Genomic DNA, 17555 nt, shown 5'->3' on the forward strand with positions numbered 1-17555 from the left:
TCCTAAATGACACCTTACGAGCAGGGAAGGATTCGGATATCCCCCAGAGCTGGATGGGGAAGCCCACAGTTAAAATACAGAGACAGTAATTGAAACAGTGGATGGGAAATACAGTGAGTCAGTTATCCTGGTTAAAGTGTGACATTCCTACTGGGGAAAAAGGAAGAAGGTAAAAAATATTTTATGGGAAGCCTTGAAATGTAAGCAAAGAAGATATGAACCACTGTCGATTCCCAGATGGGATTCCAAGTGAACCAGTTACGCGTTTCCTTTGACTTTTTTGTTTTTTCCTACTTTGATATAGTAATCTTGACCTCTTTTATGCTGGACAATTTTGAGAAAATTGGCTATAAAGGGTTTCTGATTAGGGCATTTTAATATTTTGCTTTTTGTTTTTAGGTTTTTTACATTTGGGTTGGAAAAAGCTGTGACAATAACTTCATCGAAGATGTGCTTGGGTATCCTAATTTCGCATCAATACCACAGAAAATGGTCAGTGGATTTCATACAGCTTTAACTTTCTGTGTGCTTGTTCATTTTAAATTTTTTTATTGAGATAAAATTCACGGAAGATTCATCATTTTAACCATTTTAAAGTATACAGTTCTTTAGTTTTTAGTATGTTCACAATGTTGTACAGCCATCACCAGTATCTAATTTCAGATACTGTCATCCCAGAAAGAAACCTGTCTCTTTCAGTTCTCCCCTCTCGCTTTCCCCTTACATCCACTAGTCTCCTCTCTCTCTCTGTGGATTTGCCTGTGCTGAACATTTCATATACATGGACTCACACAATATATGGCCTTTTGTGTTTGGCTTCTGTCAATTCTCACAATATTTTCAAGGTTCATCCCTGTTGTACATGTATCACTACTTAATAATAGTCCATTGAATGGATATACCACATTTTGTTTATCCACTCGTCTGTTCACGGACATTTGGGTTGTTTCTACTTTGGAGCTATTGTGAATAGTGCTCCCGTGAACAATTTGTATACAAGTCTTTGTGTGGACATAGGTTTTCAGTTCTCCTGGGTGTAGACCTAAGAATGGAATTGCTGCTTAATATGGTAACTCTATGTTTAACTTTTTGAGGAACTGCCCAACTGTTTTCCAACACCTTTAACTTCTGATTTAAATTACTTTACTGAAAATAAACAAATTTTTCAATAAGTCTTTACTGTATATGTGTTAACCAATACCAAAGAAATAGTGTTCTAAGAACAGTTCTGTATATTTAGTTAATGGAAAAGGCCTGCCCTACTCTTGGATATTGTAACTCTATCTTTTCTCCTGAAATTAATATAAATTTAGTTGATGTAATCCTTATCACATTCTACTGCTGTTGTTTGATTGATTTTTATGATTTTTTTTTTTAATTTGACACCCAGAGTTCATTTCTAAGACTCAACAAATGAGGATAATAAGGAAAAGTTTGAGAAGAGAGAATAATGTCAGCAAAGGGGAAAAGCATATTAAAAATAAATCAAATACTAAACTTCTAAATAAAATAATAAACTTCAGGGGCCAGCCCAGTCGTGTAGTGGTTAAGTTTGTGTGCTCATCTTCAGTGGCCCAGGGTTCACGGGTTCAGATCCTGGGTGCAGACCTATGCACTGCTTGTCAAGCCATGCTGTGGCAGGCATCCCACATATAAAGTAGAGGAAGATGGGCACAGATGTTAGCCCAGGGCCAATCTTCCTCAGCAAAAAGAGGAGGATGGGCAACAGATGTTAGCTCAGGGCTAATCTTCCTCACCAAAAAAAATAATAATAAACTTCATTTTAAAGCTGTAGTTATTTAAGCACTATGATACAGGCACAATAAACGTATCAATGGAAGAGAATAGAATTCAGAAGTGGATCTAATTCGTGAAAAATAGAATGTGGTAAAGATTGTATTTCAAATCACTCTGAAAAAAATGGAATATTAAAAAAATAATCATATTAAAATGGATAAGGCCTTTATAAGTCAGCGATGGAAAAGATTAATAAGAGTAATTTATATGAGAGCATATAAATAGACATTTCTGTCTGGTAAAATAAATAAATAAAGCCAAAAGACCGACAACAAAATCAGAAGATTATCTGTAACTCATATGATGGAAAAGGGGTTAATTTTCTAGTATATAAAGTTCTCTTACAAGTCTTTAAGAAAAAGACACCCCTGTCCCCTCAAAAAAAACGAAAAAGAAAACTGGGTAAAGAATTCAATAGCACTTCATAGGGAGGAAATAGAGTGGCCACATGAAATGATGTTCAGCCTCATGATTAAGAAAAATAACAGCATAGCGTTTCTTTCATTTTCCAGATTGGCAAGCTTCTAGAATTTGATAATAGGCGGTAATGCAGAGGATGTAGGTCAACAGGCCCGTCAGATACTGTTGATTGAGGGGTACCTTTATACAGAGTTGTGGAGGGCCATTGGACAGTATCTGTTAAAACTAAAATCACATAGTCTTGACAGTCAGTTATTCTATTTCAAAGAACATTCCCTATAGATCTACTCATAGAGGTATGTAGATGTTCACACATGCGTGTCACCTTAAATAATATTGATGCATTTATTAGAAAGAATACATTCTGAAGAGGGAAGAGTAAACATAATATCCATTTGTATTTTCAAAAATGTGTTAGTAGGGGCCGGCCTTGTGGCATAGCGGTTAAGTGCGAGCACTCCACTGCTGGCGGCCCGGATTCGGATCCCGGGCACGCACCGATGCATGGCTTGTCAGGCCGTGCTGTGGCAGCATCCCACGTAAAGTGGAGGAAGATGGGCACAGGTGTTAGCCCAGGGCCAGTCTTCCTCAGCAAAAAGAGGAGGATTGGCATGGATGTTAGCTCAGGGCTGAGCTCCCTCACAAAAATAAATAAATAAATAAAAATAAGAAAAATTAAAAAATTAAAAAATAATGTGTGTATATAATAATAGTAGCTATATATACTTAGATATCTGAAAAAATTCATATCAAAATAAATATGTTTTTTGTTCTTTTACTTTTTGTTGACATAAATTACAAATATAGTTAACCGAAAATTTTCTATTTAAATTTTTTACTTACTATATATTTTGAATTATTATTTAGTTGGCTTTGGAAAAAAAAAATATATATATATAAAGAATAGACTTTTTAGGTCTTTTAAAAATAGTCTTGCATATAGTTTTTAAATGTTTTTACACATCCACACTGTTCTTTAAAATACCTTGCCCTTAAATTGTAAGGACTAAAGAAAACAAAATTCTCTGAACATGGCTATCGTTAGAATAGGGCTTAATGTATAATTGTTAAGTGACTTTGGAACTTAGTGATAATGCCCTTCATTTGAGTATTTCCTCTGGAAGAAACATAAAAATGCAACAAAAAACGAGTGACAGACTAATCATTGTGTGTGCTTTATTGACTTATCCAGAAAAATATAAACAGATTTGCCAGCAATTTAAATTTCCATTGTTTGGTTACTACCGTTGGGGGCTGGGAACAGCACTGGCAGTTGGTGCTGGTGGTGGGAATCCTGATTTAGTTCTAATACTTCTGAAGTCAGGAGGAAGGAAATGATTTCCTAATTATGTTTCTCTTACCAGACACATCTTCCAGAGCTAAATACACTTTCGTCAGAAAGAGCCAGATCCTTTATAACATGGCTTAGAGACAACAGACCATTAAGCCCAATTCTTCACGTGGTGAAGTAAGTTCTTCTGTAACTTGATTATGGAATTGTCATATCCTGTGCAATTGGTGTGAAATTGCTTGTCTTCAAAGCAAAATTTTAAATAATATTATCACAATATATTCTAGTGGTAGAATGCTACTTGATTAATATTCCCTGTTCCATTTTCCTGCAGTCCCCATGGATTAGTAATTTTCTGAATTTATAATTATTCTTTTTAATAATAGGCATTTTTAGATAAATACCTTTTTCTCTCTTTCAGAGACGAGAGTCCTGCCAAAACGGAATTTTTTCAGCATTTGATTGAAGACCGGACAGAAGCTGCCTTCTCTTACTATGAATTTTTGCTTCACGTTCAGCGGCAGATTTGTAAGTGAAGTGGAATAAAGTTGAATAAGAAGATCCACAGCCTGGTTGAAGCATAACCTGTCAGAGAGGCACGGGGGGGAGAGGGACAGGAGGTGCCTGTTACAGCACACAGTGCGGCACAGCACCCCTGAGTGCTGACGAAAGGTTGGGAGGAAGGACCGAGACAGATTCCCTGCAGCCTCATTGATGGGGTGGGTTGCTCTCTCACCAGGTCTGTTTTGAGTCAGTTTCTACACATTTCCAGTAGTGCAGCAGTATAGCGCTCTGTTCATTGCAAGACGGCAAGTTTAGGTAGCCACGTGGGATGATCTGTCATAATGTAAAATTAGATCAGTTCTTTTTTCTGATAAATTAATATAACATTTCTGGACTTGAACTCTGACAAGAGATGCCAAAAGGCAGTGGTACCCATGTTATTTATATGAATTACTTTTTAACAAGGAATGATTCGTATTCATTAAATGAATTCAATATTTTCCCTGTAAAAACAATAGAGTTTCAGTACGTGAACTATAGAAAATATACATAATGTACATAAATGTTACATTTGTAAAGAAAATGTAGAAATGTAACTACAGAATGTGAGTTGCGTGAACTGCTGCATTGTTGGGAGACAGTTCTTTTTGTCGCAGTTAGAGGATGAGGTTGACTAATGCGTGTCATGAATTGAGTCCACAAAAGGAACACAAAACTCTTTGTAATTCTGTTAAATCTTTTATGTGGATTTATTTATGATCAGCCTACTAATTAAAAATATTTTGCTTGACAATATGGTTTGGTGTTTTTTTGTGCGGGGGGAGTTGGTGGTTAGTGTTTTTTTTTTTTTTTTTTTTTACATACAGGATATATTTAATTTACTACTTGGGAAAACGCAATAATCTTGCGTTTCAATAGTTATATATATGAATCAATAAGTTTTCATTAGTTTGTGGACATTACTAAGTACTTATTCTGTTTGTATTCTAAAAACGAATGCTGTTGGGGCCGGCCCAGTGGCATAGTGGTTAAGTGCACACACTCTGCTGCAGTGGTCCAGGGTTCGGATCCTGAGTGCGCACCGACCCACCGCTTGTCAAGCCATGCTGTGGCAACGTCCCATATAAAGTGGAGGAAGACGGGCAGAGATGTTAGCCCAGGGCCAGCCTTCCTCAGCAAAAAGAGGAGGATTGGCAACAGATGTTAGCTCAGGGCTAATCTTCCTCACACACACACACACAGACAAAAAAAAAACAAATGCTGCTTTCAAAATACATACATTTATTGACTGAGTATAATCTTAATTTGTCTTTCTCAGGCATTTTTTCTGCACATTCATAGCAAGAAAATTTTCATAACATATGTGACTGTCCTATTTAATTGACTTTGATTACCATCGTGAATTTTGAGAGAGATTTTATTCTGATGAGAAAACTCATTTACTAATAGCTTATTTACTGTGAAAACTGTTAGTGATCCATTAGATTGTGGAATGAAATTTTATTTTATACATATGAAAGTCCCACCAATGAGGTCTGGAAGGAAAAAGGCTCTTGAGGTGTGTCATAAGTGGTTTTTACTGTTTTTTTTTTTTCTCTGTCTGTATGTGTTTGTTTATTGTTGTTATTATCTACTACTTAATGAAGGAAATCATACGGTCTTTGACCTTCTCCCTCTGACTTATTTCACTTTGCATAATACCCTCAATGTCCATCCATGTTGTCACAAATGGCTGGATTTCATCGTTTCTTATGGCTGAGGAGTATTCCATTGTGTATATATACCACAGCTTCTTTATCCATTCGTCTCTTGATGGGCACTTAGGTTGCTTCCAAGTCTTGGCGATGGTGAATAACGCTGGAATGAACACAGGGGTGCATGTATCTTTACGCATTGGTGTTTTCAAGTTCTTTGGATAAATACCCAGCAGTGGAATAGCTGGATCATATGGTAGTTCTATCCTTGATTTTTTGAGGAATCTCCGTACTGTTTTCCATAGTGGCTGCACCAGTTTGCACTCCCACCAGCAGTGTATGAGAGTTCCCTTCTCTCCACATCCTCTCCAACACATGTTGTTTCCTGTCTTGTTAATTATAGCCATTCTGACGGGCGTGAGGTGATATCTCATTGTAGTTTTGATTTGCATTTCCCTGATACTTAATGATTTTGAACATCTTTTCGTGTGTCTGTTGGCCATTTGTATATCTTCTTTGGAGAAATGTCTGTTCAGGTATTTTGCCCTTTTTTTTTTTTTTTTTTTTGCCCATTTTTTAATTGGGTTTTTTTTTTTTTTTTTTTTTTTTTTACATTTTTATTGATATTTTAATGGTTTCTAACATTGTGAGATTTTGGGTTGTACATTTTTGTTTGTCCTTCACCCCATATATGACTCCCTTCACCCCTTGTGCCCACCCCCCACCCCCCACCCCCACTTCCCGGGTAACCACAGTCCAGTTTTCTCTGTCCATGTGTTTGTTTATATTCCACATATGAGTGAGATCATACAGTGTTTGTCTTTCTCTTTCTGGCTTATTTCACTTAACATAATACGCTCCAGGCCCATCCATGTTGTTGCAAATGGGACGATTTTGTCTTTTTTTATGGCTGAGTAGTATTCCATTGTATATATATACCACATTTTCTTAATCCAATCGTCAGTCGAGGGACACTTAGGTTGCTTCCACTTCTTGGCTATGGTGAATAATGCTGCAATGAACATAGGGGTGCATAAGCCTCTTTGGATTGTTGATTTCAGGTGCGTTGGATAGATTCCCAGTAGTGGGATGGCTGGATCATAGGGCATCTCTATTTTTAATTCTTTGAGGAATCTCCATACCGTTTTCCATAGAGGCTGCACCAATTTGCATTCCCACCAGCTGTGTATGAGGGTTCCTGTTTCTCCACATCCTCTCCAACATTTGTTGTTTTTTGTCTTGGTGATTATAGCCATTCTAACGGGCGTGAGGTGGTATCTTAGTGTTGTTTTGATTTGCATTTCCCTGATGATTAGTGATGTTGAGCATCTTTTCATGTGCCTATTGGCCATCTGTATATCTTCCTTGGAGAAGTGTCTGTTCATTTCCTCTGCCCATTTTTTGATCGGGTTGTTTGTTTTTTTGTTGTTCAATTGTGTGAGTTCTTTATATATTATGGAGATCAACTAATTGGGTTTTTTTTTGTTGTTGAGATGCATGAGTTCTTTATATATTTTGGAGATTAACCCCTTATTAGATGTATGGTTTGCAAATATCTTCTCCCAATTGTTAGGTTGTCTTTTTGTTTTGTTGATGGTTTCCTTTGCTGTGCAGAAGCTTTTTAGTTTGATGTAGTCCCATTTGTTTATTTTTTCTGTTGTTTCTCTTGCCCGGTCAGACATGGTGCTTGAAAATATGTTGCTAAGACTGATGTCGAAGAGCGTACTGCCTGTGTTTTCTTCTAGAAGTTTCATAGTTTCAGGTCTTACATTGAAGTCTTTAATCCATTTGGAGTTAATTTTTGTGTATGGTGTAAGGTAAGGGTCTACTTTCATTTTTTTTTTGCATGTGGCTATCCAGTTTTCCCAACACCATTTGTTGAAGAGACTTTCTTTTCTGCATTGTGTGTTCTTGACTCCTCTGTCAAAGATTAGCTGTCCATAGATGGGTGGGTTTATTTCTGGGCTTTCGATTCTATTCCATTGATCTGTGTGTCTGTTTTTGTGCCAGTACCATGTGGTTTTTACTGGTTTTGTGCTTAGCAGGTCTCTTTTCCTTGGATAAAAATTAAAGTACAGGGGCCGGCCCCGTGGCTTGGCAGTTAAGTGCAAGCGCTCCGCTACTGGCAGCCGGGGTTCAGATCCAGGGCGTGCACTGAGCACTGCTTGTGCAGCCATGCTGAGGCCGTGTCTCACATACAGCAACTAGAAGGATGTGCAACTATGACATACAACTATCTACTGGGGCTTTGGGGAGAAAAAGGGAAAAAAAAAAAGGTGGAGGATTAGCAATAGATGTTAGCTCAGGGCCGGTCTTCCTCAGCAAAAAGAGGAGGATTGGCATGGATGTTAGCTCAGGGCTGATCTTGCTCACAAAAAAAAAAAAAAGAAAAAGTACACTCTCACATCCCCTGATGGAAATGAGAGGTTAAATGAGTCACCCTAAATGACATCACGAAGTAGTGACAGAGCTAATAGTAAAAGCCGAACGTTCTCCCCACCCCCACCCCCAGGACTGCACTGCCCTGACACCCAGCTGCCTCTGCAGGAGAGAATCTGACTGACTTGAAGAAGAACTGCAGTCCTCGAAAGGCAACTAAAGCCTGTAACTTTACAATGGAAAGTATCAAGTTCTACTTTAAGAAAGACAAAAATCTTTTTTTTTTTCTTTTTGTGAGGAAGATCAGCCCTGAGCTAACATCCATGCTAATCCTCCTCTTTTTGCTGAGGAAGACCGGCTCTGAGCTAACATCTATTGCCAATCTTCCTCCTTTTTTTTTTCCCCCAAAGCCCCAGTAGATAGTTGTATGTCATAGCTGCACATCCTTCCAGTTGCTGCATGTGGGACGCGGCCCCAGCATGGCCGGAGAAGCGGTGTGTCGGTGTGCGCCCGGGATCCGAACCCAGGCCGCCAGTAGTGGAGTGCGAGCACTCAACCGCTAAGCCACGGGGCCGGCCCAAGAAAGGCAAAAATCTTTTGTCTTTGGATATTTTGTTATTTATTCAATAAATATTTATAAGCACTTAATACTTGCCAGATACTGTTCTAGGTCTAAAACAGATCCAGTCCCGCTTTCGCAGAGCTGACCCCAGAGCGAAGGTGTGGAGGACTGGGGACTGACGATGGAGTTAGTAGGTGAGGTGTGAGGAATGCGATGAAGGAAGGTAAAGCTGGATGAGGGCATCAAGAATGCTGTTTTGACAGTAACCAGGGAGGGCCCTTCTGAAAAGGTGCCAGTTGAGCAGAGACCTCTAGCTGTGTAGGTTTCTGGAGAAGAGGCTTCCAAGTAGGGAACTCTGTGAGGTGAGTGTGGCGTTACCTCTGACTGCTCTTGTTCTCTGTGAAAGAAGCAGCGCAGTTATCAGCCGTGAAAGGGAAAAGAGTGTGAGGAGTTCTGTGGAATGGTCTCCCAGGAGAGTGAGAGATGAAACTGACTAGTGGCATGTTGTGGTAGATGGAGGGCCCATCTTGGACATGAGTCATGAACTTGAAAGTGAAGCCAGTGAGCATAGCTGCGTCTTCACCACATTCAGTGCTGGGTGAAAGTTGGGTTTGGGCAGGGTTGGCACAAGGAACAGAGGAGCCAGGGGGATGTATACAGGGAGTGACTGTCATTTAAGCAAAAAGGGCGCAGAATGGGTGATGGCTAGAGAAAAGATGGTGGGTGTAGTAGTTTAGAGGTCCCGTTGAGGTCAAAGCACTATTCAAGTGTGGACACCCGAGGGAATGAGCTGGAAAGTAGGACGGGTAGTCAGGATCTGGGATGCCTGAGATTGAGATTGGGGGAAGCTGAGCTCTTGGTAATGATCTAGGGTATGATCTAGGGTGTGGCTGTGGGAGTGGGTGGTGGAGTGGTGTAAAAGAGGACTGGGCGTGAGGAGGTCAGAACTTAGAATCCAGTGTTTTAGATGGATCATTTATTTGACTCTTAAAATTGCCAAGCAAAATCACAGTAGTAGTAGTGGAGAGATGGGGACTGTTAATAAGGGGTGGCAGGGGATAATCTGTGGTCTTATGGCATGAACTCAGGGGGGGTCAGCAAGGAGAAGATAGGCTGGATGTCTCCAAATGCCCCCCTGGGGGTTGGGATCAAAAACAGCCCCCTGGACGTTTGCAAGCGAGGTAATGTCTTCAGAAGAGAGCGAGGTTTCCGTTAGTGTAGGGAGACACGTCAGCTGGCATACAGGCACGAGGAGATTAATCCTGACGGGAGACAGATAGTCGGTTCTCACTGCTTCCTGGGACAAGACTCTGGTCCTTTGTTCTTTGGGGCAGGGAGTGACGAGAGAAGGGGCGTGCTCACCAGGAGTTCTGTGAGCCCCTCAATTAACTGAAGTTGTCAGTTAAGTCAGCCGTTCTTAGTGTTCTTGGTGGGGACAGGTGAGGATTTCCTGGGAGAGCTTCTTGATACACATCTATTCCTCCTCAGAGCTGATATTCACCACCTGGGTAGGGAGATGACCAAACAGTGTCCCAGGTGATGTGAAAAATCTCCTAATCCCCTGTTAGAACCATAGTTTAATAGAAACATACAATCTGATTTACAAAAATGGTGTTTACGTACTACTTTTAAGGAACACACCTATAGCACAAATCAAGTGCATTGATGGAAAAAATTCTGTATTTATTCATTAATGTATGTAGGTGTGCTAAAAACTATTTGAAAGCTATTTGTGGATATGAATCTGTTGTAGTCAACTCATGAGGCTATGAAATACGCATATTAGCAAAGTGCTATGTTAAGAAAACCGTGACTCTTCCTATTCAAAGTAACTTTTGAAGACACTAGAAATCCTTTTAAAGGCCAAAAAAGATTAAAACTAACAGCTAGAAACACGGCAGACTTTATCTAGGTGGAATCACTAATAACTGAAAGAAGACAGTTTAAGAAAAATGACGCTTAAGCTTTGGCACATGAAACAGAGACCTCCCGAAAAATAAAAATGGTAGGTAGATATTTTATGATTCCCTCATCTTTTGTCTCTGAATTCAGAGACAGAATCTGTATCAACCAGAAAATTAGGCATCCTCCGCCTCCCTGCCATTTCGACTCACTTCTGATGCTGTGTACCCAGAGAGAGCGTCCGATTCCACGGGTGAAGGGCTCAGTCCCACAGGACAGCTCCCCACATCCCACTCCAGACGCCAATCTGTCACCTGTGCTTCTGACCAACTGGCTATAGATCAGAGATTAATCTGCTAGGCCCAGGCTGCTCCCCTTACTTGGAAAACCCTTTCCACCCCTTCTTGGCTTCACTCACTCAGCCCCACTCATCCTTCAGAGCTCAGCCTAAGGATCCTGGCCCCTCCCCCATCTGGGTTTGATACGCGTCCTGCGTGATTCCGTAACACCTTCCACTCAGCTCTCTCACAGCCTGTCGGACTGTGTTATCATCGGCATTCTCCCTTAAACACAGGAACGATGTTCTTCCTCAAACCAAGAGAACTATGTTGTCTTACTGCCCCCCATGCTTGGCACATGATAGGCACTCAGTAAATGTTGAATCAATTTTAAATGAGTCTAAGTTAGAGATCAAATGAGTTGAAGACCTGGAAACAAAAATGAACAGTCTCTTTTGGATGAAAGAAGAAACATACTATACCATGCTAGATAGAAACTGAAGGAAAATCTAGGAGATAGAATGGGAATTGCGCCAGAAGGTGGATATAAACCCCATGAAAATTCAGGTGTGTACCACCTCTGAGGTTTCTGGAGGTTCAGGGGTCTGGAGCATGTTGCAAGATCCCCTCCAAAATGTAAGACAAGCTGCTACTCCTTGTGTCACCTTCCACAACACTGCACAACGCTTGGTGGCTTTCTTGGACCTTGGAAGCTACATACACCACATTTCAGTGTGCTGCTCTGTAGCCTGTGAGGCTGCCAATCTGCGATGCAGTCGGAGCGAGCGCAGGCCCCGTGTCACCAGGCTGCAGTGCAAACCGCTCTGCCACTTGGGCTTTATTGACCCAGCAGGACTCCACGCGGAGTGTCTATGCAAACACGAATGCTGTATGCTGGCTCAATGGAGAAGTCCAGGCCTCTCTAGGGTTTTGGAGCACAGCCATATCCTGTTCTGGAAAAAACTTTTCGCTTTTTGGGAGCAGCTCCTAGATTGCTGACTCGTGTGAACCGGGCAGTAAGACAGCGTGCCCAGCAGCAGCCCATCATTCAATGAAAATGGCATATGCAATATCAGGCTCAGCTGTCCTGAGGCAAGCTGCATGAGCAAGCAGCCCAGACTCTTGTGGCTGCTGCCCCACTGCATTGCCACCTTTCCCTCAGTTCACATCTGTGGCCTCATGAGGTACTTCCCTATGATCAGTTAACCAAAGAAGAAAAAACCAGAACCTGGTTTTAAGACAAATGCTGGCACCAACTGGACTGCTATAGTATTAGTCTGGTGGTGAAGGGAAATCCTCTTTGTGGGCAGAACTTGAAGCCATACATTTGCTAGACTGTGAGATGGCCAAGAGATGCAGATCTACACAGCTTTGTAGGCAGTGGCTAATGGCTACTTCAGTGGTCAGGGACTTGGAAGGAACAGGGTTGGAAACTGGTGACAAAGAGGTTTGGAGGACAGGTATTTGGATGGATTTCCTGAAATGGATGCAGAGTGTGGAGATAGTTGTATTCCGTATGAATGTGCACCAAGGGGCTTTGGCAGCAAAGACTGTCCCCCTCAATCAGCTGGGCAAAGTGACCCATCTGTGAATGTCAGCCTCTCTCCTCAGCCACCCCGGTATTTGCTCAATAGCCTGTGTGTAAAGTTGCTATACCTGAGAGGAAAGAAGGTGTGCATGGGCTAAATATTATGGACGTCCCCTCACCGAGGCTGAAATGGCTACTGCCACTGTATTCCTAACCTGTCCTCAGCTGAGACCTACTTTGATTTCTCAACATGGCATCACTCCTTGGGGAAATAAGGCAGCCACCTGACAGCAGGTTGATTACATTGGACCCTTCCGTCGTAGAGCAATTTGTCCTCAATGGAATAGACTCATAGTCTGGGTATGAATTTGCCTACCCTGCCTGCAGCGTTTCTGCCAACACCACCACCACCTACGGGCTTACAGAATGCCTTCATCATTACCATGGGACCGCCACAACATTCCTTCTGATCAAATAACTCGCTTCATGGCAAAACAAGTGTGGCAATGGGAATTCCCTTTGTCACCCCAAAGAACAGCTGGCCTCATAGAAAGGTGGAACGTCCTACTGAAGACCAGTTATAGTGACTGTTGGTATCCTAAAGGATGCAATATATGCTCTGAGTCCACAACAAACATTTTTCTTGTGTAGCCGAACACACAGGTCTGAGAATCAAGACTGGAAGTGAGAGCATGCCCTCTTAACTTACTCACAGAGTTTTAGGGTCTTAGTTCCCACAGGAGAGATGCTTTCACCAGGGGGCACAATAATGTCCCCAATGAATTGGAAGTTATGACTTCCATCTGGCCATTTTGGGCTCCTTATACCAACAGCCAGAAAGGGATTGATCCTGATTGGGAAGAGGAATTAATTTGCTGCTATATAATGGGGCAAAGAAGACTATATCTGGGACCTACAGGATTTTCCAGAGTGCCTCTTAATACTTCTATGTTCAATTCTAAAAGTGAATGGAATATTACAGTGACCCAGTAAAAGAAATCACTGGTGACTCAAACTCTTCAAAAATTAAGATTTCTGTCTCCCACTAGGTAAATGCCAACCAACATTCTATACTGTGCTCAGTAGATACTGGAAAATGATCTGAGAGGTATAGTGTGAGCAAATCTGATAGTGAAGAAGAACTCAATTCTAGCCCTGGATCTGTCACATTGTATTAGACCAACTCTAATAGAAAAAATATGGATTTGAGAGCCAAACAGAACAAAATTCAGCTAGCTAGCTGTGTGACCTGGGGCAAGTCCCTAGACTTTTCTGTATCCGTACTAGAGCCTTAATATCCGTACTGGAGATAATGATTCCGTGGTAAGAGTTTTGTGAGAATTACATGGAACGAACACGTCAAGCTTCTCTTGTGACTCCTGGCACACCTGGTACTCAATGTCTTGGCGAAGAGCACAACAGTGATAGCAGTAATGACCCCTCCCATTGAGGGGTCATTGCACCCTCATAGCACCAGCTTCAGTTTGCCTCATGCCTACCAGCTTCTACCTTCACTGAAACTTCCCCACTTGAGACGAAGGACCAAAAGTTTTAGTGCTGCTACGGCCCCCCTAACTCCGTTTTTCCTATGATCGATTATTTATTAACCATGCTTATAATTGCTTCAGACCATCTGTATTGCTGGAAACACAGAAGCAAGTGATCTTACTGGGTTGCATCCATATACCATCAGACTTCAAAACTGGATGCTCACCAGTGGGCCACATTTATTATGCTACTTTTTGTGTGATACCAGGGTTTAACTTTCCACTTGAGAATCTCTTTATTAGTAGAGAGTTATGAACTCTTACTCTCTGGGCCTTTGAGCACACTGTTCCCTCTGCTAGAAACACATCTTCACCCTTCGTTTGGCTGGCTCCCATTCTTTCTTCAGTTACTAGTGTGTACTGATGTCACCTTGACCCTCACCCCAAGCCTAGATGGAGTCTCCCTGCTATATGGGCCCATAAGCCCGGGGCTTTTCCTGTTATAACATTTATTCCACTTTGTTTAATTACTTGTTCCATTTAGCTTCCTCACTATGTTCTGTATGGGCTAGAAACTCATCTTTTTCATCCATGACTCCATCATTAGAGCTGTGAACAACATCTGGCACCCTGCGCCCATGCACACATAACCAGAAGTATGTGTGTTTGTGTTCTTCTTAAAGGTGGTTGCAGTTTTAAACTTAGAAGTCCTGCTTTATTTTTCATCCTTTAATTCATTCATTCATCAAATATTTAAGAACTTACTATGTGACAGGCACTGTTAGATAATGCTTTTAGGGCAATGAACAAACAGACAAGGTCCCTTCCATCATGGAGCTTGCGTTCAGTTGCGGGGAGACAGATAAAAAATAAATATACGTCAGGTCGTGATAAAATGCTAAGAAGAGCAATAAAGCAGAGTGAGGGCTGCAGGCAGGGAGTAGGACTCAGTGTGGCCAAGCCCATCTTTTAGGGCCCCGCAGGCGGTGGTGAGGCCTTTGGGTTTCCCACCAGAAGAGGTGCAAAGCCTGTGAAGAGCTTTGAGCAGAGGAGGATGTGAGCTGACCCTAACAGGAGTCCAGCCAGCCCACGGTGGTCGCTGAAGAGCTTTGAGCAGAGGAGGATGTGGGCTGACCCTAACAGGAGTCCAGCCAGCCCACGGTGGTCGCTGAAGAGCTTTGAGCAGAGGAGATGTGGGCTGACCCTAACAGGAGTCCAGCCAGCCCACGGTGGTCGCTGAAGAGCTTTGAGCAGAGGAGGATGTGAGCTGACCCTAACAGGAGTCCAGCCAGCCCACGGTGGTCGCTGAAGAGCTTTGAGCAGAGGAGGATGTGAGCTGACCCTAACAGGAGTCCAGCCAGCCCACGGTGGTCGCTGAAGAGCTTTGAGCAGAGGAGGATGTGAGCTGACCCTAACAGGAGTCCAGCCAGCCCACGGTGGTCGCTGAAGAGCTTTGAGCAGAGGAGATGTGGGCTGACCCTAACAGGAGTCCAGCCAGCCCACGGTGGTCGCTGAAGAGCTTTGAGCAGAGGAGATGTGGGCTGACCCTAACAGGAGTCCAGCCAGCCCACGGTGGTCGCTGAAGAGCTTTGAGCAGAGGAGGATGTGAGCTGACCCTAACAGGAGTCCAGCCAGCCCACGGTGGTCGCTGAAGAGCTTTGAGCAGAGGAGGATGTGGGCTGACCCTAACAGGAGGAGTCCAGCCAGCCCACGGTGGTCGCTGAAGAGCTTTGAGCAGAGGAGGATGTGAGCTGACCCTAACAGGAGTCCAGCCAGCCCACGGTGGTCGCTGAAGAGCTTTGAGCAGAGGAGGATGTGGGCTGACCCTAACAGGAGGAGTCCAGCCAGCCCACGGTGGTCGCTGAAGAGCTTTGAGCAGAGGAGGATGTGAGCTGACCCTAACAGGAGTCCAGCCAGCCCACGGTGGTCGCTGAAGAGCTTTGAGCAGAGGAGGATGTGAGCTGACCCTAACAGGAGTCCAGCCAGCCCACGGTGGTCGCTGAAGAGCTTTGAGCAGAGGAGGATGTGGGCTGACCCTAACAGGAGGAGTCCAGCCAGCCCACGGTGGTCGCTGAAGAGCTTTGAGCAGAGGAGGATGTGAGCTGACCCTAACAGGAGTCCAGCCAGCCCACGGTGGTCGCTGAAGAGCTTTGAGCAGAGGAGGATGTGAGCTGACCCTAACAGGAGTCCAGCCAGCCCACGGTGGTCGCTGAAGAGCTTTGAGCAGAGGAGGATGTGGGCTGACCCTAACAGGAGGAGTCCAGCCAGCCCACGGTGGTCGCTGAAGAGCTTTGAGCAGAGGAGGATGTGGGCTGACCCTAACAGGAGTCCAGCCAGCCCACGGTGGTCGCTGAAGAGCTTTGAGCAGAGGAGGATGTGGGCTGACCCTAACAGGAGGAGTCCAGCCAGCCCACGGTGGTCGCTGAAGAGCTTTGAGCAGAGGAGGATGTGAGCTGACCCTAACAGGAGTCCAGCCAGCCCACGGTGGTCGCTGAAGAGCTTTGAGCAGAGGAGGATGTGAGCTGACCCTAACAGGAGTCCAGCCAGCCCACGGTGGTCGCTGAAGAGCTTTGAGCAGAGGAGGATGTGGGCTGACCCTAACAGGAGGAGTCCAGCCAGCCCACGGTGGTCGCTGAAGAGCTTTGAGCAGAGGAGGATGTGGCCTGACCGTAACAGGAGGAGTCCAGCCAGCCCACGGTGGTCGCTGAAGAGGGGAGGGTGGAGGCAGTGAACAGTTTAGGGATAAATCAGCCCCCTGGGTGTAGCCTAGATGAGATGTGTTGGGATTAAGAGGATGTGAAATTTGGGAGTTGATCCTGGCAGCTTGGATTAATCCTTACTTGATCATTCTTTTATCGCACTACAGCATTCTGTTTGCTAACATGTTATTTAGGATCTGTTTTATTTACTTTTGTAAGTAAGATTGGTCTGTAGGTTGCCTTCATAGTGTTTACTTTTTTAATTTTGATATCAGCGTTATGCTAGTTTTATGAAATGAGTTGGATAGCTTCCCATCTGTTTTGATGCTTTGGAACAATTTGTCTAAATTAGCTAAAATTTTGGTATATAAGACAGTATTATCGAATCTCGAAGTTTTGGTTGAACTGGCCCCTTAAGCCTCTGGGTTTGGGACATTTTACCAGGTAGATCATCACCCACTGTGTCAATCTGTGACTATTGATCTGTTCAGGCTCTCCTTGTTGAGCCAAGTTTGGTCTCTATAGTTTTAACTTGATTGAGAGAAGCAATTATTATTGGGGGCTAGTGTTTTCCATCCTTTCTGTTGTATGTGTATTCCTCCTTTCTTTTTTCTCCATCATTCTTGTTTCACATTTGCCTGTCTTGGTGCCTTTTGAAAAACCAGCTTCTGGTTGTACTGCTCCCTCTGTTTTGGGGAGGCGGCTTCGGGAGAGTGCAGGGGAAGTTTGGTTTCTTTTCTGCCTTCACCGTTCTCATTGCCTTCCCATCACTTTCTTTAGGTTTATTTTTGCTGCTGTTTTTCTAGCTTCTTAGATTGTAAGCTTAGTTCATTTTTAAACTTTCCCGTTTTCTAATAAATGCATTTAAGACTACACATTTTCGTGAATAGTGAAGGTTTTAATATGAAGTGCTTTCATTGCTAATCCGTTTTAAAATAGTTCTCAATTTCCACTTATTTCCTATTTAGTCCGTGAATATTTATAGGTGTGTTATTAAAATTCCAATGGTATGAT

The 17555-nt window shown here is 43.0% G+C and overlaps 1 protein-coding gene across 4 annotated transcripts in view; it reads left to right on the forward strand.

The window, feature by feature from the left end:
• The window catches only part of SEC24B (SEC24 homolog B, COPII coat complex component), an 85931-nt gene extending 81126 nt beyond the window's left edge, over window positions 1-4805 (forward strand). For all 4 annotated transcript variants that reach the window (XM_058549888.1, XM_058549889.1, XM_058549890.1 and 1 more), the window contains 3 exons: window positions 400-492; window positions 3582-3685; window positions 3930-4805. In XM_058549888.1, the coding sequence (XP_058405871.1) occupies window positions 400-492; window positions 3582-3685; window positions 3930-4044 (312 nt within the window). In that variant the 3' untranslated portion in view covers window positions 4045-4805. The remainder of the gene's footprint in view (window positions 1-399; window positions 493-3581; window positions 3686-3929) is intronic.
• Window positions 4806-17555: the final 12750 nt, after the last annotated feature.

Source organism: Diceros bicornis, chromosome 11, assembly GCF_020826845.1.
Source record: "Diceros bicornis minor isolate mBicDic1 chromosome 11, mDicBic1.mat.cur, whole genome shotgun sequence".
NCBI lineage: Eukaryota > Metazoa > Chordata > Mammalia > Perissodactyla > Rhinocerotidae > Diceros > Diceros bicornis.